The sequence below is a fragment of the Atheta coriaria genome, unplaced genomic scaffold, assembly GCF_025399875.1.
Source record: "Atheta coriaria isolate IRGN ID8LTWV9N9 unplaced genomic scaffold, Caltech_Dcor_3.1 hic_scaffold_4_pilon, whole genome shotgun sequence".
Classification (NCBI taxonomy): Eukaryota; Metazoa; Arthropoda; class Insecta; order Coleoptera; family Staphylinidae; genus Dalotia; species Dalotia coriaria.
The window spans coordinates 2,117,241-2,142,849 of NW_027045446.1; the positions used below are offsets into that span (position 1 = coordinate 2,117,241).

The 25,609-nt window shown below is 37.0% G+C and overlaps 4 protein-coding genes across 6 annotated transcripts; all 4 read left to right on the forward strand.

Moving 5' to 3' along the window:
• Window positions 1–4,148: 4,148 nt before the first annotated feature.
• On the forward strand, window positions 4,149–5,570 carry LOC135791074 (very long chain fatty acid elongase 7-like). Its single transcript, XM_065301389.1, has 5 exons — window positions 4,149–4,280; window positions 4,350–4,540; window positions 4,604–4,732; window positions 5,016–5,255; window positions 5,323–5,570. The coding sequence occupies exons 1-5, from the start codon at window positions 4,250–4,252 to the stop codon at window positions 5,503–5,505; spliced, it is 774 nt and encodes a 257-aa protein (XP_065157461.1). The 5' UTR covers window positions 4,149–4,249; the 3' UTR covers window positions 5,506–5,570.
• A 155-nt stretch (window positions 5,571–5,725) lies between these two features.
• LOC135791028 (very long chain fatty acid elongase 7-like) lies at window positions 5,726–7,062 on the forward strand. The gene is made up of 4 exons (XM_065301341.1): window positions 5,726–5,833; window positions 5,895–6,082; window positions 6,349–6,717; window positions 6,790–7,062. The coding sequence occupies exons 1-4, from the start codon at window positions 5,785–5,787 to the stop codon at window positions 7,003–7,005; spliced, it is 822 nt and encodes a 273-aa protein (XP_065157413.1). The 5' UTR covers window positions 5,726–5,784; the 3' UTR covers window positions 7,006–7,062.
• Window positions 7,063–13,275: 6,213 nt separating this feature from the next.
• On the forward strand, window positions 13,276–22,054 carry LOC135791067 (centaurin-gamma-1A-like). The gene is made up of 10 exons (XM_065301376.1): window positions 13,276–13,670; window positions 18,494–18,726; window positions 19,207–19,348; window positions 19,576–19,710; window positions 19,864–20,087; window positions 20,150–20,816; window positions 20,873–21,322; window positions 21,377–21,494; window positions 21,557–21,914; window positions 21,980–22,054. Exons 1-10 carry the CDS (start codon window positions 13,448–13,450, stop codon window positions 22,052–22,054), a joined length of 2,625 nt encoding a protein of 874 aa, XP_065157448.1. The 5' UTR covers window positions 13,276–13,447.
• Window positions 22,055–23,668: 1,614 nt separating this feature from the next.
• LOC135790350 (protein N-lysine methyltransferase METTL21D-like) lies at window positions 23,669–25,509 on the forward strand. 3 transcript variants are annotated; one of them, XM_065300549.1, is made up of 7 exons: window positions 23,669–23,881; window positions 23,941–24,040; window positions 24,096–24,185; window positions 24,246–24,404; window positions 24,459–24,954; window positions 25,015–25,207; window positions 25,264–25,509. In XM_065300549.1, exons 5-7 carry the CDS (start codon window positions 24,707–24,709, stop codon window positions 25,483–25,485), a joined length of 663 nt encoding a protein of 220 aa, XP_065156621.1. In that variant the 5' UTR covers window positions 23,669–23,881; window positions 23,941–24,040; window positions 24,096–24,185; window positions 24,246–24,404; window positions 24,459–24,706; the 3' UTR covers window positions 25,486–25,509. The 3 variants fall into 3 exon arrangements, with proteins under 3 accessions (XP_065156621.1, XP_065156622.1, XP_065156620.1); XM_065300550.1 differs by having other exon boundaries at window positions 23,941–24,044; window positions 24,096–24,404; XM_065300548.1 differs by having other exon boundaries at window positions 24,096–24,404.
• The last annotated feature ends 100 nt before the right edge of the window (window positions 25,510–25,609 follow it).

Here is a 25,609-nt window from a genome sequence, read left to right on the forward strand (position 1 = left end):
CACATCATGCACACACCCCAGTTGGAGATATGACGCAATACACATATTGCCTTTTTTACGACGACCCGTATTTTGTGTGTTTAGCGTTGTTTCTGGCGGCTAGACCGGCACAAATTTGATTTTGTTTATTTTTTTTTATGCCATGGGGTGCGGGTTGCACAACTGCATGGATGTTGAGTTGTGGGATGAATAATGTCCCCGTTGAATTTAACTGAATAGTTGTGTAAACAATAGCGATGGTGTAATCGTTTACGTCCAGTTAGCTGGAACGAAATTTATTGATATAGCTGAGGATGAGTATAACTTATCAATTTTTTTTTGTTCTAGGTACGTTCCTTTGCTGTTTTCCATGGATATAAGGTAATTAAGCACTATTCTTGGTGGTACTCTTCGTACTCCTGAGATGCTGTTTATTATTTGCTCGTTTGTATGATCTAAACGTCCTAGAAAGTCAATTGTCCAGTGAAAAGGGTTCAGAATGGTAACAAATGTGATTGTCGCGTTAGAATGGTGGAAAACAAGACTTCATCAAGCGAAACCGTCGCCGGTGACCCTTGACGAATGTCAAGTAAGCATTGCCCCGAAATCCTAGACAGCGCGCGCGCACAATGTCCATCAAATTTTCATTGCGACCACACGAAAGCGCCGCGCGCGTCTTCTCGCTTTCATTCCACTTCGTTTTTGGGTTTGGGTAGTGCCTTTTCATTTGCGCCCATTACCATCGGATAGTGGTGGTGTGACAGCTGCGTATGCGCACACAGAAATCCATGGAACGTAAGACGATGTTTCTACAAACGTTACAAATACGCCATTGTACCTGACGCATTGTTCTTTTTTTGAAATACGCCGGCAACTTCAGGTTCTCTCCGGGACTTGCTCTACTCGTTGCCGTTGATCAGCAAGTTTTTTTTTTTCTGTACCTTGACGTCGGGTGTTGTTGCGCAACGAAATAGTCATAACTCCGCATCGAGACGATTTTTGACGGACTGTCAGCCTCGATTATTGTTATGTTTCTCACGTGCCCTTTGCTCCTATAGAGCAGCTAGTACCTAGGTGAATACCATCACTACCGGAATTTGTTTTGATGCGGAACTAGAGTGACGTGACGTGGGTACCATGCAGGTACCACGAAGTGATTAGATTCACATTCATCAATCGTTTCAACAAACCCTTTTTATTAACAGATTATCAACAATTTCATTAAACAGTTTTTGACCTAATCCGTTATTCAAATAGTAAGCCAGTTTATTTTTTGAAGGTGTACTCGTAGTGTTTGTGTTTGCGATTAAATTATAGTTTCCCTCAACCGCGAAGCCAACGTGCGGTAAATTTAATCGGATTAGAGTTTGTTAGGCAACAAAACGACAGCACGCCTGCACGATTTGATTTGCATCTCAATAACTGATTGATTATACGCACTTTGTCAGTGCCACTTGAAAATGAAAAACGCGCGGGAATTAGCGAGGAGGTACCCGTTGGTTGCTGTGTCTGAAAGTCTGACTTGGCTCTGAAATCATTCGTGTGTGTCTAACCTTTGGCCCCTTTTTCTCTTCTCATCGCTTCCTCTTCCGGATTGCGTCTATTCATTCCGAAATCTTGCTCTTCTTCTGCGGCCATACCAGCTTACTTACTTATATTGTGTTATATTGTGTATCCGTTGGTTGTGCACATTGGACAGGACAGGAGCGAGAGTCTAATCTAAACTGGGTCTACCCGATTCATTCCCCTCGCTTTTGCTACTTTGTAAATTTTGTGCCTTAGACAAGCACACCATCTCTTTCTACAGCAGAATTTGTTTATTAGATTAGGGAGCCATGCCCCTGGCATGAAGCATATTTTAACATTTATGAAAAGAAAAAAAACTTGTTACGCGCATGTAACACCTTGTATGCATTTTCGACATACCGTGCGAACCGCCCAATTTTCGGACGTATTTATGCGATTTCCGTAATCACACACGACAGCCGGTTGTTATGCAAGTTATGAACTTGAACCTGGGAGGAACGCACTTTATGCGGAAGTAATTGACCCATTATTGGATTACGGGAAGAAATAATTGCGCACAGCCTCGCAATAAACAAGCATTCAAGCAAAACATTGGATTATACTTTATATTTTTACTCCAAATGTAACCGAAATTTATTGAATTGATAGAATTATATTGTCAACTTTGATTTTTTTAATTGTATTGAAAAAAACCGTATCAGATGTCGTGTTAGATGTGAAAAAATCAATTAATCTCCAACGGTGGTTTAATCACAATGGTATATGAGAAGGGTGCGCCGCAACGAAATTCGTTTTTGGGCATTTTTTACCTTTTTTGGTTGCTTTTTTGCACATGACAACCTTGGACAGTTTACAAATTACTGGTAAACCAATCTCTTTTGATGTTAAAAAGCCACCGTGACATTTTATACCAAAAATGCCGTTTTTATCGTTTTTTAATATTGACTTTTAATCAAGTTTTTTTCTCTTGTTAGTATTGATTTTATAACTGCAAACGCATCGAATCGTTTGTTTGAAATGTACAATTTTATGTGATTTATACAAAATAGTTCCCGAAAAACTTTCGACTATTTCCGCTGTGTAGAAAAAGTTTTATCGCTTTTTTAGGGGGATACTTACGTGCATTTTATGACGACGTTTCGATGATAATTCTTTCTTCTTATGTCTACCGTAACTGTGGTGAATCTTCCCTTTATAGCCCATTGTGTATGATATTAAATTCTATTTGGTTGATTTGTTGATACTTGAAATTTTACTTTCAAAACATTGTTATGTATTCATTTTTACGCAGTGCAATGATGATTTGATGCTTTCATAATGAACCTATCACATATTGTGTTACAGTTATGAGTTGCACTTTTAATTTTTCAATGAAGTGGAATTTTTTTTTTCGTACGCTAACGTTCGATATTTAATCAAGTTGAAACTATACGATTAAAAATTGTACAATGATCGGTTTATCCTGTAATCTTGCGGTGTTACGACCGCATAGAAATCATTTTTGACGAATATTGGAAACGAGCGTTAGGGATAAGTTATAACCAGGGGATTACAAGACGCCCTGCAGCGCTGCGCACATCCTAGTTCAGGATGTGAGTATATTACTCACCCTTGGTGGATGTTGATATCCCGCCTCGTCATTGTCACGTCTGTCACAATGACTCTGCACAGATAGACACTCATCGCTGATGATTCTTCTAAATCTTTTAAAACGCAGTTTTAAGAAGCTGTTTTTATTGTAGATAAATTCACACATTTCTTTGTATATTCTCAGCCGAGTTGTCATCGACTCAGCGGGATATTTTTTTAATGATGTTAATGATAAACATTTTTTGACCTTCAGTTCCGGCGTAAGGAATTTTTAATTCATGCCCTTGAAAATGCAAAAAAAAATTAACATTTAGGTCACTATCACGGATAAACAAAATATTAAATTACAAAGGGTTTTGGGAGTTACGTTTGTTATGCGAAAACACTATAACTGTGACACTAACGTATTTTGCACCTTGATTTATTCACCATTTAAAATTATTTCAGACATATGAAATATTTGCGATTTTACTTTGACACCATTATTATCGAAACTGATTTGCATGCGCCGTATGCATACTTGGCGTAGACTTTTAAGTTTCTATGAATTTCCACGCTTGACGTAACACACAAGGGTGGAAGATTCAAGTGTCGTTCCTTCGTTTATGACTGGGAGTGAAAATGAAAAAGTACGAGAAGAGCAAATACGCCGCGATCTATTTTCTATGATCGAGGACGGTTTGTGTGCGTCCGCACCAATTAATCATTGCATTGGCACTGAGCGAGCATAAAGCTTCATCCATCTTTACATTTGTGCTTTTTGAAAAGAAGCAGAGCACACACGCTGGACAAACGTCCTTAGATACTTTTTTTTTTCTGGAGTTTCTGAAAGCATAGGGCTAACAAAAAATCAATAATGATTCAGAATTTCAATTTCTCAATGTCCGTGAATAATTATATGGAATCGCGTCTTGTTTGCATAAAAAAAATCCAGGTGTAATATAGAAATACTCTAGTTGTTGATAATTTCAAGGCAAATTATTACACTTGACAGCGTAGATAAAACAAAATAATTGGTCTGCATTCCAGCGTTGAGGTATTTCCTAGCGGAAAATATTATTTATTGCTAAAGGAAATTAAACGTAAACGGTGTTTAGTTGAGTTGTTTCCATCGTGACACCATAGTCAAAATAATATTAAAAAAGTGCGCAATATGTGGAAATTATTCCTTGATGATTATTCAGGTTATATAATAAAATATAAAATATAAAACTAGTATTATGAAATTATAAGAATTTCTAATTAATTTTTAGATAAAAGATTGAGTGATTATCCGCTCATGGGTAATTGCTCGACACTGATCGGAATAGTGGCGTGTTATTTACTTTTTGTGCTGAAATTAGGCCCGGCTATGATGAAAAATCGTCCGGCGTTTAATCTACGCACAGTTTTGCTTGTTTTCAACGCTGTGCAAATCATTATGTGTTTGTATATCATCACTATGGTAAATATTAACTATTCTGGATGATAGTACAAATAGAATTTTATATTTATTTGATTATTTTAGATTGTTAAAACTATTCCGTTGAATGCTTTCACTTGCATGACGAATCAAACGACAAGTCCGAGTGATTTGGTTTTATTGAATGTCTCATACCTTTATTGGGTTATTAAGCTTATTGATTTGTTTGATACGGTAATGAAATGGTATATTAAGTACCTATGAAGTGGCTAAACGAACGTTTTTGTTTAACAACGTTTAGCTTACGCTATTTTTTCTACTTCCACTTTATTTCTACATTGCAAGGCAAATGCGCAGACGCATGCTCCATTCCGTGACTAAAGTACTTTACGGTTGTTCGTGTTTAAAGTGCCACATTTTATGTCTTAAAACCGTGAAAAAACAGGCGTTTTAAAGTTGGAAGTAGAAAAAACCTATTTTATTTTTAATTTTTGAAGTTAATATTTTAAATTTTTAGATATTTTTTGTTTTACGTAAAAAATTCACGCAAATTTCAACGTTGCATGTTTACCATCACACTTTGATGGTTTCCGTTGGCTGGATAATTAATAAATATTATCCTGCCGGTGAATTAGTGTGGCTAGGATTACTCAATAGTATCGTGCATGTTTTCATGTACTTTTATTACTTTTGTGCGGTGATGTTCGATGGCAAAATTACTATTTGGTGGAAAAAGTATATCACACAAGCACAAATCGTAAATATTAAATATTATTATTTTAAACTTTTTTAACCAATCATTTTAATATTTATTATTATTTTAGTTACAATTTATCACACTGGGTACAATTTACACAATAAAACTATTCGATTCAACTTGTGAGTACCCCAAAGGTATGCTGGTATTCCATCTTGGTCAAGTATCTCTTTTGTGTTATATGTTTGTAAATTTTTATTACAACGCATATATCAAGCAGAAAAAAACAACAATTAAGAAAGTAGATTAAATTTTTAAAATTTTTCGTTGATAATGTACTAATGATAAAATAAAGTTACACAAATTATTCTATTATTTCACTTTTTTAATTTTATTTTTTATTTCAACGCGTTTCCACACTAGACTGGTGAACTGGTTCTGATGACACAATTTATTCCATCATTAATAAATCATTGATTTAATATTCGCGCAGGTATATATATAAGCAAATATAGTCGATAGTCATTCTTAGTTACAGTTTTCGAGTGATTAGATTACGTAGAATAAGTTTTAGTGTTTCACATTCAACATGGATCGTCTTTATGATATTTACGATACTCTCATATATAAATATGCAGGTATTTTTAATTCAATCATATTATATTTAAAAAAAAATTAAAATTTTTAAAAATATTGCAGATCAACGAATAATTTCGTATCCCTTAATGGGATCACCTTTTCCAATTATTATAATAATGTCTGCTTATTGGTATATGATTAAGAATGGTGAAAAATGGATGGCGAATAGACCCGCGTATAATATCAAATTTTTCATTCAGACATACAATATTCTACAAGTATTAGTATGTGGATTTCTTGGTATTAGGGTAGGTCATCTATTTTCTTATAAATAATAAATTTTTTCTACTTTTTCCACGGTTTTGAGACACGAAACATGGCATTTTAACAACGGTCGTGACTAAAGTGCCGCTTAGCGCACTTGATACTCAATCTACTTTTATCTATTTCCACATTTAAAGCGCTACTTTTTCTACGGTTTTAAGTCACGAAAAGTGACTCTTTAATCACGGCCGTGACTAAAATTCTTTAATCTCGTGGTACTTAATATACTATACGAATTTTAATCTTTCAGGCGCTTCATATAATCTTACAAAGAGACTTAGTCTGCATAACACATTTCACCGACTCTGAATATGACCTGAAAGTAATTTTCTACACCTGGTTGTACTATTTAATCAAAATCAGTGATTTACTAGACACAGTTTTCTTTGTTTTGCGTAAAAAATTCGCGCTTGTTAGTACTTTACACACCTACCATCATACTCTGATGGTGGTTGGGTCGTACGCGTTGGCGCGGTACCTCCCTGGTGGTGAGATGGCTGTTATGGGTACCCTCAACAGTCTGGTTCATTCCGTCATGTATTCCTATTACTTTTATTGTCTTTACAATAACAGCAGGCAGAATATCTGGTGGAAGAAGTACATTACTCAAATGCAATTGGTAATTATTGATTTTGCCTTATATTTATTTACATTTCTACAAATATTACACCACACGATATTTTTTCTCTAGGGGCAATTTTGTTTCCTGCTCATATTCTACACATGGAAATTATTCTTCGTGAAAAATTGCGCTTATCCAAAATTATATCTGGTTTTCGCAATCATTCAAATCCTGGCGATGTTGAACATGTTTGGAAACTATTACTATAACGCTTTCATCAAAACAAAACCCGCACAACCTGCGAAGGGCGAGGTGAACAACAATAAAACAAAAAAAGTCAACTGATAGACAAATGAAATATTCTCTGTAAATTAATAAATTAATATTAAATATTTACTAGTAGTCTACTAGTCTATAGACTATTGTATTTAAATTTCTGCGTGTTTTCGCGAATAGTTCAAGGATATTCCGCCGCCATCGCGACCTCATTATCATAGTCTATTAGCCGTGAAGTGGTCACAGTGCGTCGGTTTTTTGGACCATCTGTCAAACAGTATTAGACGCGCTAAATGGCGTGTATAACAGTTACCCTTTTACTTTTGGCGTTTCATGCGTTGTGTGTTTGATATCGACGGGGTCAGTGGTCAGTACGCGTGCGGCGCGCGTATGCTAATTATATGTTCGGGGGTTGACCATGTTGCATGTTGCAGAATAGAGAATATCGCGCGAATGCATCCGCCCCTCAGGTGCTGCGTGCCGCGTTGATTTCATCAACCGAATTATATTATAATAGTGGACACGCGCGCCGGGGTGCGCGAAAAAGGCACCATTGCACGCCCACCTTGATTTTTAGGTTTTGACAATAGTAATACACCATTAGGGGTGAATATTTTACTTAAAGTTAAACTCTTGCAGTTTAATCTAATAATGTGTGCAAGCTGCACGATTTTCATTCTTACAACATTAATTAATATTAAGTTATTGTCAACGTATTCAAGTTCAATTTGAATATTATCTCTTAACGACGTGACGTGACACGTGGCGCCTTGCAACGTAAAGAAATTTAGATAAGAAAATCATTTGCATATTTCCATTCAATATGGCGGACTTATAAGCGTGACTATTTTATCTCACCTGAATTATCTATGCGTCGATGAATATATTAACGATGTAACAATTTAAATATTAAGCGTTTCAACTTTTTTTTATTACTATTGCGCATGCGCGTCCAAATTTGTCAAACCTAATTTATCCGAATTAAAGCATGCCACCCTCTGGCATTGTATATGCATTTTTTCTGCTGGCATTGTTCAATGCAGTTATTATTACTTGATACGAATCGTATTGATGCCCCATGCGAGTATTAAACGTGTTGATTATGCGGCGCTCCACGTGGCCGTATCATCAGCGCTCATAATTGCGCATTGCGCGAGTAACCGCCGTGTGTGCTGGGAAGGGAGACGCCGATGTGAAACTGTAACAACATATGCTCGGCTCGCGAATGAATATTAACATGTTATCAACGTCCGAACAACGAGGCACGCGCGACTTGTCGAACAATAATGGGTGCTTAATCATTCATTCAATGATGCTAGCACATAGGTACTAGCAGTTTTTGGCCGGTGTGCTTATTAAATTACAATTGGTACATGAATAATTACTGTTCGGTTATTGTGTAGCTTATAATAATAAGTGCTAGTACTCAACTATGAATTATAGGGTTAGAATAGAGTATTATCTAATTTTTATAGCAATATTATAACAAAAAACGTTTATTTTTTGATTTAAAATTTTTTTGAAGTTAAAAATAGCAATTTTTTTATTTTATTACGTATAATATCTAGTTTTTATTCGGAATTACAATATTTTATTATTAGTATTTATATGTGGGATTCTTGGTTTGGGGGCAGGTTGTCTATTTTTAGATATAATATTTATTAATTTTGATGTTTCATGCGGTTTATATTGCATAACACATTTCGCCGAATCTGAATATGACATGGAAATAATTTTTCTTGCGTCCACCTTTAAAGCGCCAGTATTTTCGCGGTTTTTAGACAAAAATGGTACTTTAAACACGGGTGGCTAACGCCGTGACTAAAGTGCCGTTTAGCGCAAATTCAATGATTTTTAGGCTTTGTTTTCTTTATTTTGTGTTGAAAATTTGTAAAACGTTATTTTTTGTTATAATTTTTGGTTTTTAATTTTCTAGACTTAAAATTAACAATTTTTTGCTTTTTTATTCGTAATTATTTATTATTTTGTAAATCCTCAAATTACAAGCTATAATTTCTGTGGGAATATTGCAATACAAGTATCTAAAGCCTAATCTGCACAATTACAATCTCCTATCCGATTTGCAATTGAACCCGTTCATCTCCCAATATCGCACGCCCAATAAAACCAAATAAAATTCGATACCGATCATAAATATCAAACTTTATCGGTATGACGATACGTGTAATGATCTAATGGTTATCTGGCGGCCATCTACACTTACCTACCTCTACTTTCCTCCGTACCTCTCTGTGCTCACATTGTGAATCACACGCAGGTATTAGGAATTTATTGGTGCAGAAGAGGCAATGAATAAATTATTCTGCATTACGTGTGTCGCTTCGCCGCTGACACAAGCCTTCGTTTTGCCACCGTTGTGTTCCACTTGATCGGGTTTAATTTCACAATCGATGATCTATGCACTACCGGTGCTTATTCTGGTTTAACCTGAAGTTTACAGTCGAAGGTAAAACCTCCGAATCTCGCCGTCTGACGACGAGACCTATGACAAATTAGAGTGAGTTATGGACGTGCAGTGTGCAGAGTTTGAAAGAAACTCCACGCGCAAATGTCGAGCGTGTATTATTTTATGCGCCATTACTGTTGCACGTCTTGTAAACTTGTAAATTTTGAAATATTGCATTTTACATTTTTCACGCTTATTGATTTTGTATAATCGCATTATATTTGTGATTTTTGACTTTCATAGGTAAAAATCCAGTGCTTTGAGTTGCGGTATAAAAACCGAACATACACCAACGTATTTTCTGTTATATTAATTTTATATCAAATTTTATTCACATTTCACAATCATGAGTAGAATATCTACTAATGTATATTTAATTGTTTTATTTGTGCGTTATGATATTAAACGGTCGTTTAACCCTTCGGGGGTGAAAGTTACGTTTCCGATATAACGGAAACACGTAACTGATTTCCTAGACAAACTAGAATTCGATACACATTAGCATGCGCTATGTTTGTATGTGTTTTTAATGTCGCGTCATTTGTGTTTGTTAATCGTTGGGTCAGTACAGAAAAAATGAAGCACCAGGTGACACACATCGCGACGCGACATGCCCATATGTGGCATACATGTTAATAAAGTAATAAATTCATTAGTTCTCTTGGTTTCGCGGTTGGTTTCTGTCTTGCTTCGTTGAGTGACGTCTTGGGTAATTATTGAATTGCGGCCGAAAGGGGTTGAAAGTCATTTTATGTTTATAAATAAACGTTATATGTAAATATTTGTCACACAACATGTGATGGAGTGTTTTTAGTGCCTGCGATGTCGTTACAAAAGAAAATAAATTGAATTAATGAGCGTTCAACTTGGCTTGCAATTTGCATTAACTTTCCTTTGGATACTTATGGTTTTTTCAATGTTGAGCATCGTTAATTAGACGGCTAATTTAATTAGCTAATTAGCTACTCGAGTTTTCTTCCGCTTACTTCAATTTTCATTAATTTTTTCGTTGCGAGAACATCTGCTTTGTACAATAAGTGCTTTTAGTTTAAGATTTATGATGATTCAACTTTATTTTTTATACTTTTAGCTTGGATTTTATTTTTTTGGGATTTTTGTTCGCTGGCAGCTGATTTCAAAATTCCGCCGAAAGCAATCAAGCTGCGGTAGTGATCACATGCCCTTTCGTGACAAACGTTGGACGCTTTTCAATTCGGTAGCCGGGCCACGTCTGTCTGGTCACTGATTTGTCACTTCATTTACAATGCTAATGCAAATGCGCCGCGTTGCGCCCCGGGGCTAAAACAGTGGAAAACGTGATTTATAAAATAAACTCGCCGCGTATGCCAAGCTACTAAATACAAACCGAAACGCGACCGAAAATTTCGTCGCCATACCCTCGGCACACAACAAAATCCAGTCATTATTCCTCAACATCCTTTGAAAAACCAAATATATTACCAAATATAATTTTCTTTATAGTATGGTGCATGTCACGACATTTTTACTTTGAGGTTTACGCATTGTACAACTGCACAATCATATAATGTACAAACAACGAGCGTTGAGGTCGAGTTGTCGAGCGGCGCTGAGTTGAGTCGAAATTCTGACAGCGCAGCTGATGGCAGGTGGTGATTTACATTGCGCATTAAAATACGATAAAAGCTTTTTACGTCGATGTTTATAATTTGCTATCAAATTATTCATGTGGTTTGATTGACAATGATAAAAATATATTTATTAGCGCGCTAATGGCGTTTTCGTACACGTTTTCTCATTGACATTATCAGCCATTAACTTTCTCTATAACTATAAATATTGTGATTCGACTTAAGTCTTGGGTTTTACTTTAGAAAGTTCCTAGTTGCGATCTAATGTTAATATTGCACTTTCTTAATGGATACTCAGGAAACTAATGAGAAAAGTTTTATTGCAATCTTTATATCGCCATTAACTCTTTGTAACATTTTTTTAGAGATTTTTGAAAAAAAACTGCAAAATCTCCGAAAATATTTAAAGACAGCATTGGGAAGTATATTATATTTTTCAGAATTTAATCACGCATCTGACGGAGGCAAAAGATTTTAAATATTTATAATATTTTGTAAATGCCAGGCTAAAAACTTAAAATTTTAATTTTTTTTTTTTCAATTTTTTGTGTTTTTTTTTATTTTCTTGTTTGAAAAATCGTGAGATCTTAATTCTGCCACTCCCTAGTCTTTAGCACCTTGTTTCCCCGTTTGACTATTTTTACAAAAGGACAATAGCCCCGGCAGTAACTAGCCGCCGGTGTTGTAATCGCCGTTTGCGGACCATTGACGCACCATAATCCTTCCTCTATGTGTGTGTTTGTGTAGTCATATCGGATTCGTAAAAAATCGAGTCAAGGTGTTGTAAATCATAATTGGACATGGTCGGGCGCACACACAGTAACACACTGTGTTCTACGTCTATTATTATGTTATCTAATGCTATTCAAAACAAAGCCTAAATTCGAAAGAATATTTTAAAACTTTTTTATTTTTAACTTTTTGCGTTTTTGCAACCGTTTTTAACGGATTGAAAACTATGTCGTTATTATCTGTGCGATCCGGGTGATTAGTTTTGCATATTACGTTATGATTGTGTGGCGAAATGACGCAGGTACACGCATTGTAATAAATTGCAAGTTTGCTGAAGATGTGTGCGCGGCAAACGGAAATAACCTCAATACAAATACAAAATATGCAAAAATTACGTCGCGTGGCATGACCGTGAACGCATTATTACGCTGGCCATCAAATTATTTTGCATATATTACCACAGATATAATTATTTTTATTATGATTTGATTAAAATTACCGATGTTACAAATTACGACATTTAAATTCGTTACTAGCGCGTAATAAATTACAAATTTAATGATTAAAAACATAACTTAATTGAATTGAGTTGTTTCGCATGAAAATTAACACGAACTTTAACGCAAACCCATTGTTTAAGAGGCATTGTTTAATCAAGTCTAAGTATGTCGTTTGTTAATGTTTATACACTTTACACTTTCGATACACGATGGGTTTTTGGGAACTTGTCTACGCTTCACTTTGTATGTAATTACAAAATGGTTGGGAAACATTAAGACACAAACGCGTTGTGCAAAGCCACTACTTCAATCAAGCACATTAGAACAAAGCGTTTAGCCTTAATTGTTTGATGTTTTGCTTCATCACTTTAGCAATTTACTCGTTAGAAACAAGAAAAAAAAAGAAAACATTTTTTAAATTTACTTTTTATTTGTTTTTCAACAAATTACGAGTAATATAGCACAACATATGTTGAAATGTTTCTAATGTTGTTGAAATCTGATTATAATTGGCCAAGTTTTATCTTTTTTCTTTTAAAAAAATCTTAAAGTGCTAAAGGATGTATTCTTAGACTTAGGATCAATTCGGATTGAGAATTGTAGTAAAGTAGTAAACTTTGAACTTCAGTTAAATCCGAAGTCAAGAGTGCGAATTCAAGTTTGCTTTGCGAGTGCTTCTGAAGGGTTTTAATGTGATTTTTACGACTTGTAAATGCGAGCGTAACACCGGAAAGCATCACCGCATAGCACGTCAACTCGTAAAATCGAAAATCTGTCGGTTTTTATTCGATGACTGGATGACACACTGAAATTTTAATGACTCGTTCATTATCGCTTCGATAAATAAAATCAATGGTAATCAGTTTTAGTGCTTGTGTAGTTTTTATGTTTTCGTGCGCTACGCCAAATCATAGAAACATGAATATATATTTGATGGATATAGGTGGTATAGGTGGGGAAGACTTGCGCTCTTCGTACGCTTCGTACCCTACCTCCGCTTCGGTCGGCTTTCATTCACCGTCAGCGTTCCGCCGGCGACGCATTCATGTCCGCGTGTACTGGATACGAAGACACGAACTTCCGTGTTGCGTGTTGCGAATATTAAAAATGCGGACGAAAGTGTTATTATTAGTGACTTTAATCCTAAGCGAATTGTTTTGTGGATAATTACACGTGTACCGCACGGACAGGATAAATTAATCATGGTGGATTTGAAAAATGAGCCGGCGGCCACGCCGAAGAAGAGCAAGCACCAGCTGCTGTCGATGACGACGGTGAAGAGCTGGTTCATGTCGGAGAAGAAACATCATGCGGATACGCCGTTCCGGCAGAGGATGCCCGAGTCGTTTTTGCGCTCGATTCGTAGGCGATCATTGAGAGTTAAACGCGCGAAGAGTTTAGTTTTACCGGAAAAACGCAAGTCAGGTGAGAGGTGTTGAAGTAGAAATCATTGTAAATGTAGGAAATAAAAATAAAAACACTTGTTAACTTAAGTACACTTCACGGGAGTGTAAGCGTGAAGTTTAAATCGGAAATACGAATAAAAAACGGACGTTAGAAAAATTCCACACTTAAAATAGTAATGCAAGTTTAAAGACAAAGCGAGGAGGTGGAATTGAAATTATGCGTGTAAAGGCGGAAATGCACCTTTACGCTTCTTACATGCACAAATAAATATCCGGTGTGAATATATTTATTTATCTACTTTGTTTGTACAAAGAATTTTTAGTGTTTTTAAATTGATTTTTGTGTTTTTTTAACAAAACGCGTTGTTTTTTGATATTTTGCGTATTAATAATTAATTTCTCTCAAACTTTCCACCCGCATACTTGTTGAGGGATTAAATTACGCTAGCGGAAGTAATGTTCAGGTACATTAAACTATACTTATTGAATATTTGAAGATATCATGTCATGCACGAAGTGAAACGCAATAATTTTGTTGACGCTTGAAGGGAGCGCTTGATTCGTCTTTAATGCCCTTGAATAGACAAGAATAGTTATTAAGTATGATTGCGTTTAAATTCTATAATTTTACGCTTTTGATTCTTATTTTGAGGGAGTTGTAAGTATTATATTAGTCGGTGAAAGTTTTTGGTTTGTCTACGATTACATTCGTAATTAAATACGTTTTGTGTTGTGCAGGTTGTGCGCAAGAATGAAAAACGTTACAGCGTTACATTGTTACATAAAGTGAAGCAGCGGGTGTTTGTTAGAGGCATAAAAAGAGCTTTCACGACGCGCGCGTGCCATTCAAAGATGGATATCGACACAAGAAAAGATCACATTTACAGCTGAGGAAACTTTTACCGTAAAAGGTGGACGCGGACTGTAACTGACACCTGAGACAAACACTCCGGAAAAAATGATATCTTTATTATACAGATCGATCATAAACTTTCAAGATGCATAAATATTTCTGTGTTATTTTTTAAGCGAAGTTTATGTTATGTTATGTTAAAAAGCATTGTGTGGAATGCAATGACCAGAAACGGGACATCTGCTCATCGGTTTGTGCTATGGTTGATGCTTTAGGCCTAGGCAAATAGAGTCAACAAAAGACAACTAATCCGTCGGGCTGCGTCAATATTTAGAAAATTTCGTAAATGTAAAATGCGTCGTGCCCTAGAAAACGCTTTAAATCGAACGTTTTATTGGCAAACAACGTGATAGCCGCGAAAAAGGATTTTTTAAACTCTGACGAAGGTAATCCGTGAACAAATATTATCAATTTATAACGTAATGACAACAGTAGCGCACTATTATATTAGATTATCGGTTGAAAAAAGTTTAAAACATCTGTCGCGCTAGTCAGTTAACTCGAGCGAAAAAAATAAATTGCAGATTAAAATTTCAACATCGCAATAATATTAAATCAGCTTATTTGATCTGTTTATTACTCTATCATTCATACGCTCGAATTAAAACCAATATAATCATGATACATAGGGGGTGAGATTACTAATCTGCGTGTGTGTGTTGTGTTTTTTTATTTATTTACGTTATGAAAATTATATCTACAACGGGTCAAAGCCAAAGCACTCCTGTGGTTTGCCTAATTCTGCTCGCGCATTGTTAACTTCATAACCCCATCAGCAATCCACCCCGTTAGGTGACCTTGTCCGCTTTTGTCAACTTAGATTCAGAAAAAAAATAGGATTAGCACAACCCCAGCATGATTATTTTATTAATTAACGAGGATACGCTGTGCTGTGCGCTGCTATTTTCTGAAATAACGATCTACTGAATTTCTCTCCTGAGTTCACTAACAAGTTCTCAAAATTTCCAGTAGTTGAATAGCCAAAAGCACGAAGTGATCTCGTTATCTCCCATTCTATTCTCGGTATTCTGGGGTAAAAGATGCGACTTGACATGATTTCCTCCGCTGGCAACTAATCATCTATTTACTCGTACTGCGCTCGCTATTGCTTGCTTGCTTATTATAGAATTTATGATGGTAGTGGGGCCTGGCTGCTAATGTGAACTGCTCCTTATTTTATTGCTTTGTGGCCCACCCCTTGCATCCACCTTTGGACGCCGCATCACCGACATCACATAAATATCGTCCTCGTTTTGTTGCGCTTCGAGTATGCCTCCGAGAGATCGCATTCAGAAAGTGATCAATAGAAATTGAATTAGACCTTTGGCAACTTTCTCGAATCTAGGGGACTTAGACCTGGCTGCTGGAGAATTCCGCTGGGTGGTGTTTTTGGGGATGCAGTCTAAAATAAAGCCGAGAATTTATTACGTCTTATTGTAGGATGCTTTCATGCAGCATGCATGGATGGTTTTCCGGATACGTAGGTATTCTTCTTTATTGCTTCATGCTAGGATGCGTGGGAGATTTTTTTCTGTTCGTATTACTTCCTTGTATCTAAGTACGTAGCGCCCAGTGACCGTTAACTGTTATTTTAACCCTGTGGTTTTCAGGGTTTCCTGCTTATGCAGTATTTTTTTCGGAGTTTAAATTTCGATGATTAATGATTTCAGTTCAATACGCGTTGAAACAATAGGGAATAGAAGCATCATTATGCGTGACAACTAGTAATTAGTTTTTTTATTGTTTTAACACTTTGAATTTGATTACGAATGATTAATGCGCTACCATGGAACACCTTGTAACCCTTTTTTTATTGTTGAACTAAATTCAAATAGTTTCACCTTCAAGGTGTTCATTGTGCGCATTCGTGCTGATTAGATATGGAAATTAAGATTTGTGTACAAAATTCAAAAAATACACTCAGGATATTTCATTATCGATGAATTGTGTTTCTGAACAAGCATGCAGCACTCTCTTAACTCTTAAGAGGCAGGTGTTTGTGCGTGACGCACGTAACACCACATAGCATCCAGCTGGCGCCCGGAAACCGGAGTGCGGTTTCCGGACGCATTACCAAATCAACTCCTTTAAGGCTGCCCGCGCGAGATCTCGCGACACAGTATGAAAGGTAAACCGCATCGGCGGCGACTCAAAAGCATCGACGCTTCGCATTGTGTGTTTCTACATATTAGGCGTCTAATGGAGCGTGTGGCGGCGTCTCAAGTTGCTCTCCACGCCTAACACCGCCCAGCCCGCTGTTTGTACGCTATTGTGTGGTGGTCTCGCGAGTTGGCACATGTTCCCTCAATCAATTTATGACACATATGCGGTAATGTCGATAATACCACATCGAAAAAAATTAAAAAAATAAAATTGCACGTTTTTTGCTTGTTAGAAGAGCAAAAAAACTTAGACTCTATGTTCTAAGGTACAGAAATAATAAAAAGGAAAGAAATAACCCTTCTGGGGCCCACAATTTAGTCCTAAACCTTTTTTCTTTTCTCAGTGTTAGAAAAAAAAAAGGTTTAGTTGGATTTTTTTATCTGTGCGATGCCTTACCTGCACGATGATAATATGCATAATGCAGTAACGTTTTTAAAGTGTAATTGAATTGCTAGCGCCCATGCGAAATGGCCCCGGTTGCAGGTCTATGCAGGTAGAAGAAGAACGTGCATGTTGTTTTAGCCGCGCGGCAAGAAATTTGATTAAAAGTGTCTGCCTTGGAATAACAGACGATAAAAGGGGTGCATTGCAAAGATATATTACATCGGGAAGTTCTATGATGAATTACCCTAGTTTTTGTGCATTGCGCATTCAATTTCAATTCTTGGAGGTCTCTAGAACTCTAGAACAACGAAGACATCTAGTAGAGGTATTACAGTCTACAGCTGTCCCATTACCTTGGTGCTAAGCCAAGGTAAGCCTTTCTGTTCACACTTGGTTGCATCGCATTTCGGCGCACTTTTTCTAACAGATTCATTTGATGGAAAATTTTTACTGAGGTAGACCTCAGAGGAAACATCATATGAAAAATATGATTTATGTTTTACGTAATTTTCCGTGGTTGTTGCGTTGAATTCTCGTCAATAGTCGACGAACAAAAGATGGCAGACAACACAAAAGACGAAGGAAAAAATTGGAGTTCACCCTGGCAGCTTGAATTTTCGGTCCACTGAGCGAAACTTGCCGTCAGCAGATGTTATCATACAAGTGGAGCATAACTAAGCAACAAATCGATTGATTGTTGGCCTGTCTCTTGTGTAATAAGAGCATCTTCGATTGCAAACCAACTTCGAGATTTCGAGGAGGTACTTGTACAGCTGCTCATGTATCTTATCAATGATCACAAGATATATTACTCTGGTTGTTGCTTTGGACGTGTATTCAGGTCAACAAATCAACGCAAAAATAATACCGTTACTGTTAGAATCGTGTAATTATCGCCTATGGCTTTGTGTCAGGACTTTTCACGCTTGATATAATTGCAATTCGCAATGGTCACGATTTTGCCAATAATTACAACTCATTTTTTCGTGGTCTACGCTAAAGTTTACAGCAATTAATCATTCCCAGCATGAATTTATCTACATCCTGTCCGAACTCATCAATATTCCACTCGCAAGTTGAATAGTTTACACATGTACTGAAGAAGACAATGGTGTGCTACTTATGCCGCTTCAAATTTAACGCTCCGTGCGTCTTTGATGATGATGACACTTTAATTTCCATGCGCGTGCTGTTTTAGCATCGATACGCAATGGAAGTAAAGCGGGGCGTGTGCTGCACACCTTCGGGCGACACTTATTTCCACTCTATTCCACGTGAGACATGATTATTAATCGTCTTTTCGAGATATTCATCTTTAACTGTTTGTACCGGACAATACCACATGGCACTTATTAACTTTTCCGTATTTTTCTGTATTGCAGATTCGTTTGTGAACAGTCAAGAATGGACGTTATCACGCTCTGTCCCGGATCTCAGACTTGGAATCGTCGGTTCGCTATCGTCGGGGAAATCAGCGCTGGTACATCGTTATCTCACCGGCAGTTACATGCAAGAGGAATCGCCCGAAGGCGGCCGGTTTAAGAAGGAGATCCTGGTGGACAATCAGAGTTACCTGCTGTTAATCCGCGATGAGGGCGGGCCACCAGAGTTGCAGGTAAGTGTTGCGTGCGTGATGCGATTAGGTGATTAGTTTGTAAATTGTAAAATGTGCGTGTGGCGCCGCGACGCCGCGCCACCTTGGCGCCTCCACCATTGGCGTTAAATATTTATATTTGTATGTCGATTTCGCGTTAAATTAGCGTGTGTTTTCTGGTATTGATTATCATATCGCAAAAAGCAAAGCCCTTCGTGCACGTTTTCGCATTGAAAAGGGGCGCGCGTCGATAGAGCGAGAGATAAGAAGGGCCCGACGTCGCGGCGCCCTTCTCTGTCAGCGCGCGCGTTTCGTCCTTTCGGGTCGTCCGTGTGACTCGGCGTGTTGTTCAGTCAGTGCCTTTCCCGCCGCGTCGTCGGAAAGGATTGAGCGGTTTGCTGCGTGATTTGTATTTTTATACCTGGTAAACCATTTTTTTTCGTTTGAATTAAAAAAAAAATTATTCGTTGTATTCGATTTAAATTTGATTATTTTTTACAGTTTACTGCTTGGGTGGACGCGGTGATATTCGTATTCAGTTTGGAGAACGAATCCTCCTTCAATGCCATTTATAATTACTATACAAAGATGTCACAGTTCCGAAACTCGGTCGAGATACCATTAATTTTGGTGGGCACTCAAGGTAAGTCTTTTGTTTGATATTTTAATTCCAATCGCCTAGTGTAGATTGTATGTGTATTGATTCAGCACGTTTTGAATTATTAATAATATAATAGCAGAGCGTCTGTATTGTTTCCATTTCGAGTTTCGAGTTTCCATTTTCGCACAATGCAAATGAAGTTTGCTTATATAGAGAATAACGCAGATAACGTTGCATACATTTTATAACGAAAGTTTTGCCTTTTGCAGATGCTATCAGCGAGAACAATCCACGTGTCATTGATGATTCGCGAGCGCGCAAATTGGCCAATGACCTGAAGAGGTGTACCTATTACGAAACCTGCGCCACGTACGGTTTGAACGTCGAGCGTGTCTTTCAAGATGGTGAGTCATCTATCTCCTGTTCGATTACTGCATCACTTGGGTCATTTCCTTTTTAAACTTTTATGGTGTCATGAATGCAAATCTAACGCTTAGTTCTAGACGGCGCTGCAATTGTGTCAGATGTTTGTTAATTTGATTTTTATATTCTCGTAGCTTGTCAGAAAATTGTGCAGCAACGATTGACCACATCGGCGGCATGCTTGACTCCGACGAATTCTCGCCCCTCGACGCCTAACAATCATTTCCACACCGCCGGCGGGCCGCTGGCCACAGCTCCTCGATATCATCTCTCTAGTAATAATGGCTTCAGCAATGTAGGACAATCACCCGCTGCGAACCACATGTCCCCTAGTCACAATCACACTCTATCACATAAGGTTGGTACTTTAGATATTCGCTGAGATTGCGATAAATCTCATAATAATAAATTTCAATTTAGGAATCGGTCGCATTGTCTCAGTTGGGTGGCAGGCAGGTGCACACATTATCCGCATCAAGTCACCATCTACACCGTGCGGCCGATAAACACGACGGACTTTTCCGCAACTCCGAAGAGAAGTGGAACTCTTCTTCTTCTACCCTAGGCAGCCACGGTTCGTCACAGGCGCTGGTCATGCAAGCCATACCGACGGAAAACAATAACATTGCAAAGTTCACCGCCCCGCATCCGCTAGACAATAACCAGACGCCGGTTATCAAGGATAAGGACCTGCCAACACCCAGCTCCACTCCGACGACGTCGCGTAAGAGCCGTCGGCGCTCGAATCTTCACCCCGTCGAAAAAGCCGACGATAAGTTGAAGAACGGGGGTGATATTGGTGTTGGCAGGGCGATACCACTCAAACAAGGATATCTCTATAAAAAGAGTAGTAAGCCCTTGAACAAGGAGTGGAAGAAGAAGTATGTGACGCTGTGTAATGATGGTATCCTCACTTACCATCCGAGTCTGCATGATTACATGGACGATGTGCACGGTAAAGAGATACCACTTCAATATGTGACGGTGAAAGTGCCAGGACAAAAGCCGCGCGGCTCGAAGAGTATAATCACTGTCGCCGGCACGAACGGCAGCAGTATTAATGAAAGCCTTGGGGGATTATCAATTGGTAAGTTTAATCAGATTTTAAATTCTTGAGAAAAAGTTTTAATTTTTTTGAATTAGGTTCGAGGGACAAAAGAATCACTGAAAATGTGTTGCTAACAGGATATGACACCGTCAAGGAGCCCGGCAAGTACACTCAAGCCAGCGGTGATGAAGGCTTCAACAGTAACACCTATATGAATGGTGAGAATCTGAAATCCGAAACGCCGAACGTCAAGAAGCGGCATCGTCGCATGAAGAGCAGCGGCGTGAAGAATTCCGAGTATGATGACGCCGACGGCTATGAGTTTTGCATTGTTTCTTTGGATAATAAACAGTGGAACTTTGAGGCGTCCAGTTGTGAGGAGCGCGATCAATGGGTGACGGCCATCGAGGAGCAGATTCTCAAGTCGTTGCAGCTCAACGAGTCGTCGAAGACGAAGAAGCAGAATCCGATGGAGGCGGCGAATATTCAAAACATTCGCTCGAGGGTACCAGGCAATGATTTGTGTGTCGACTGCGATGCACCAAGTAAGAAAATTTTACAAAACATAGTAAATTATTATTAAATATTGATATTTGCAGATCCTGATTGGGCTAGTCTTAACTTGGGCATTCTGATGTGCATTGAATGTTCGGGAATTCATCGGAATATGGGATCACATATTTCCAAGGTTCGATCGTTAAATCTAGACGAATGGCCGTAAGTTTTTTTTATTTGTGTATTTTCAAAGCAAATCAGTGTTTATTTTGACTTTATTGCAGTCCTGGTCATTTGAGTGTAATGTTAGCGATTGGTAACGCATTGGCAAACTCAATATTTGAAGCTAGGACCCAGCTTAACATCAAACCAGCCCCGAATACTAGTCGAGAAGAGAAGGAGCAGTGGATTCGGTTGAAGTACGAAGCGAAAGAGTTTCTTCCGCCTACATGCAACATGATGCCATTGGATAAACAACTGATTGACGCGGTATGCGCCTCGAATATTAAAAATATCCTGCAGGTCCTTGCGCAAGCCAGTGCTGAGCATGTGAATTCCACTGTGGGGCCTAATGATCTACGAAGTCCTCTTCATCTCGCGTGTGCAATGGGTAACTTAGCTGTGGCACAGTTATTAATCTGGGTAAGTAAATAAATGTTGTGTTTTTTATGTAAAATGTAATTGTTTTGTTTAAATTTTATATATAGCATCATGCGAACGTGAAAGCCACGGATGAAGATGGCCGAACATGTCTGACGTATGCACGCGCAGCTCAGGCATAGCCACGGCGAAGCAACAAAAATCGGCAGTGTTGTGACCAGTGATAATCAAGTAGTTGCCTGCAATAATCTCATAGACCTGTTGGCAGCATGCGGCTGTCAGGACGTGGCGGTGGTGCCCGGTTCCGGTACACTGCCACGTCGACGCGGAAGCCAAGCGCTTCCGCCCCTAGAAAAAGTGACGTCGAGCGTCATCTAAACAAACAATCTGTATCTGCAATATCTTGTACATGGATTTATTTTTAACTTAATTCTACTTTATTTATTAATGACTCCGCATGGAGTTGAATAGTACAAGTACAAGGTCGTTACAATACTTAGTGCAAAATGTATTTCACATTCTGTTTCGGTTGATTCTCTGAATCTCTTAGCACACACGTACTTAGTTAAATATTAGGGGACAAGAAGAGGAGAAGGAAGAATTTGTGTCATTAGTGTCATGCCCACGTAACCGCGATGTCAATTCCTGCACTGATAACTGATAACTCATTCATACAGTAACTATATCTAGACTAATTCGAAAAGAAAGTGACCACAATGAGTATTACCTAAATCGTAAGTAATTAATGGATACTTATATGCATATATAACGGATGTGAACACTGTGAACAGAAGTTTCTATGTCGTTTTTTGTAATTTTTGTACCGTTTTGAGGGTTTGTTTTCATTTCGAGCATCTTCTGCGTTTCCGTCTGCATCAACCGCCGATTAAAAATGATTGATGTGTTATTGTCCTTTAAGTATTGTACACAACTGTTATGTTTTATTTGTATATAATTTTGCCAAAGAATGTTTTTATATGTTTATGCTACATAATGTACAGAAATTATATATGTTGTTCCACCTCAGCATTCTTTTTCATTGATTTTCCTTTAGAATCGACATGGGTTATTAAAATTTATATCAAAATGTATCTCTTTCAATACCCTTCATCATTCTTTCAAGAAAAATACATCTTTTTAACATGTTTAACTGATATGTACACAAAACTAACTCAATTATAAATCAATCAACGTTAAATTAACTTTAATCTAATGCCAGTATACAAAAAGGTGAACAACATGGCTGACCCAACAATTTATTTAACAAATATCCTTTTACCCTCAAAAGTGCTAAAATCAGTCCACTGGCATAACCATATAATCATCGACATTATTTTCTACACATCCACAATCACTTATTACTTCGGCAGTGTTAACTATTTAATACATCAGTTCCAAAATGACGGATCCATCAGCGAAGTATCTTTAAATTTATCCTTAATGCTCTCTTTAACTCATGCCAATGTAATTGCGTACTGGATAAGAAAACATAAACCAAATTTCGATGATATGTGTGAGTTACTTGTCACCAATCCATATTTAGACATAAATAGTAAGATAGTGCGACAACAATTCGAGTGGAACAACTGCCAAGCCAAAATGGCGCTGGTTTATAGCACGTTGATCTTTGTGCCAGGGATAATCTATGTTGAATTCAACATTTGCCGCATTGATAACATATATGCTTGTCATTATGTTATTCCAAGCGTAGGAAATATTTAATAAGTATTAATGTGGACTGAAAGTTATAATATTATGTTTTAGTACTTCTTTATAGAGATTAGTAGTCTCTGTCGAGTTGTATACAACATTCTCACAGGATTTTGTATATTTATATTAGGTTTAGGGGCTTTAACAAGTGTTGTGATGTTACTTAGTATCACAACGCATCTAGACACTTTTCTACAAGTTATTTGCTTGACTTTGGATGATATTAAACGTACAGAGAATTCATGGCAACGAAAACAGAAACTTATACTCGCCTACAGACAGCAAATCTATATGTTACGGTAAATCTATCTTCTCTTGTAAGGTAACTTATATATCATCTACTTTTTATCTCTTGTAGGATATGGGTGATTGTAAGTGAAATGTTCAAATGGTCTCTGTTGTTACACACATTCATAGCTGGAGTTACACTGGCTTTTTGTGTAATAACAACGTTAATTGCAAGTACAACACTAAAATTTTACGTTTTTATTTTGTAAACATGATTTTTTTCAGAAATTTGATGTTAATACATTTGGTATTTCTATTTGTTACCTTTTTGGGACTCTTATTACTGGTGCGATTGGTGAAAAAGTTGTTAAATTTGTAAATATCGTCAAATTTAAAATCTTTCTACAGAGGTAAGGAAAATAAATTATATTTTAGGGTGAAGATTTACGACATACGACTTTTTATGCATGTCCATGGGATGGGGACGTTGTAACTGTCAGATTTCTTATGATAATGAATATTAATTCCACAAATAGATTTGTATTGCCAATGGGTAACTACTATAGTGTCTTTTCAAATGAATTTGTACTCTCTGTAAGTATAAATCATTGACAAATTTATATAAACTTGTCACTTTGTTTCTTCTAGGTGTTTAAGTTTACTTATTCTGTTGTAATGCTGTATATCAATAGCCGATAGAATACTTATACAAAAAATAGACTTTTATTGTTTACATTGCGCATACAACCTGTTTTTTTATAGATGTAAGATGTGTTCAGGTTATATTCTTCTCAGTTACTTATTGGCCGTGAACGTGTTCACTTCTATATTAGATATTCCTTTATTTTACTTAGTGACTTAAGTTAGTTAGTGTTAACCAGAGATTATTTTAAGTCATGCCTTGCGATTCTGATTATTTTGTGCGTGAATTAGACATTAATTCAAGTGATACTCAACTACACACACTAAAACTACATCAGAAGTCAGTTGGAGATGTGAATTGTATTGTGTGGGATGCATCCATAGTTTTAGCTAAATATCTCGAAGTGTACAACTTGAAACATCCAAATTTTTTAGTAGATGTGAAAGTTATTGAGTTGGGATCTGGTGTTGGATGTGTGGGATTGACTGCTGCATTATTAGGGTATAAAAAACATTTTATTAACTTTACAGGGTAAAAATTATAATTATTTTCCTCTTTTAGTGCAAATGTTACACTAACAGACCTGCCTGAAACTATAACTATATTGAATGATAATATTGCCTTCAACAAAGATACAATTAATTCATCTCAGGGATCAGTCACTGCCAGAGTTTTAAACTGGTCTGATAAATTAGATATCAGTGCCAATGACTATCAACTTATAATTTTATCTGATTGTGTATATTATTCAAAGGTAATTTGTTTTATAACATTTTTAACAGTTACAATAGTTAATAATGTATGTTTTAGTCAATTAAATCTTTGACACAAACATTAGTGGAGCTGTGTGGTGATAGTACTGAAATAATTCAGAGCCAAGAAATAAGGGATACTGATAAACAAAAAGAGATTTGGAATTGTTATTTACAACAATTACAAATGGAATTTAATGTTGAAGAAATTCCAACTTCTCAACAACATATGGAATTTTCTTGCAGAGATATTAAACTGCTGAAAATTACTAAGAAATAAATATAATTTTACAATTTAAACAAATCTGTTATTTATTTAACAATGTATAGCTATAGTTGTATTTTATTGCTATAAACATCTGTCCTGTATATCTAGTTGCATAACATCAACTGACAAATTGTAT

Bases quoted from the DNA above. Each gene is read 5' to 3' on its own strand.
- LOC135791074 (XM_065301389.1), top strand. From the start codon at position 4,250: ATGTGGAAATTATTCCTTGATGATTATTCAG. The intron at 4,733-5,015 runs GTAATGAAATGG...TTAAATTTTTAG, and splicing joins TTATTGATTTGTTTGATACG to ATATTTTTTGTTTTACGTAA. The intron at 5,256-5,322 runs GTAAATATTAAA...TTATTATTTTAG, and splicing joins ATATCACACAAGCACAAATC to TTACAATTTATCACACTGGG.
- LOC135790350 (XM_065300550.1), top strand. From the start codon at position 24,707: ATGCCTTGCGATTCTGATTATTTTGTGCGTGAATTAGACATTAATTCA. The intron at 24,955-25,014 runs GTATAAAAAACA...TTCCTCTTTTAG, and splicing joins TTGACTGCTGCATTATTAGG to TGCAAATGTTACACTAACAG. The intron at 25,208-25,263 runs GTAATTTGTTTT...TGTATGTTTTAG, and splicing joins ATTGTGTATATTATTCAAAG to TCAATTAAATCTTTGACACA.
- LOC135791028 (XM_065301341.1), top strand. From the start codon at position 5,785: ATGGATCGTCTTTATGATATTTACGATACTCTCATATATAAATATGCA. The intron at 5,834-5,894 runs GTATTTTTAATT...AAAATATTGCAG, and splicing joins TCTCATATATAAATATGCAG to ATCAACGAATAATTTCGTAT. The intron at 6,083-6,348 runs GTAGGTCATCTA...TTAATCTTTCAG, and splicing joins GTGGATTTCTTGGTATTAGG to GCGCTTCATATAATCTTACA.
- LOC135791067 (XM_065301376.1), top strand. From the start codon at position 13,448: ATGGTGGATTTGAAAAATGAGCCGGCGGCCACGCCGAAGAAGAGCAAG. The intron at 20,088-20,149 runs GTTGGTACTTTA...ATTTCAATTTAG, and splicing joins ATCACACTCTATCACATAAG to GAATCGGTCGCATTGTCTCA. The intron at 21,915-21,979 runs GTAAGTAAATAA...TTTTATATATAG, and splicing joins TGGCACAGTTATTAATCTGG to CATCATGCGAACGTGAAAGC.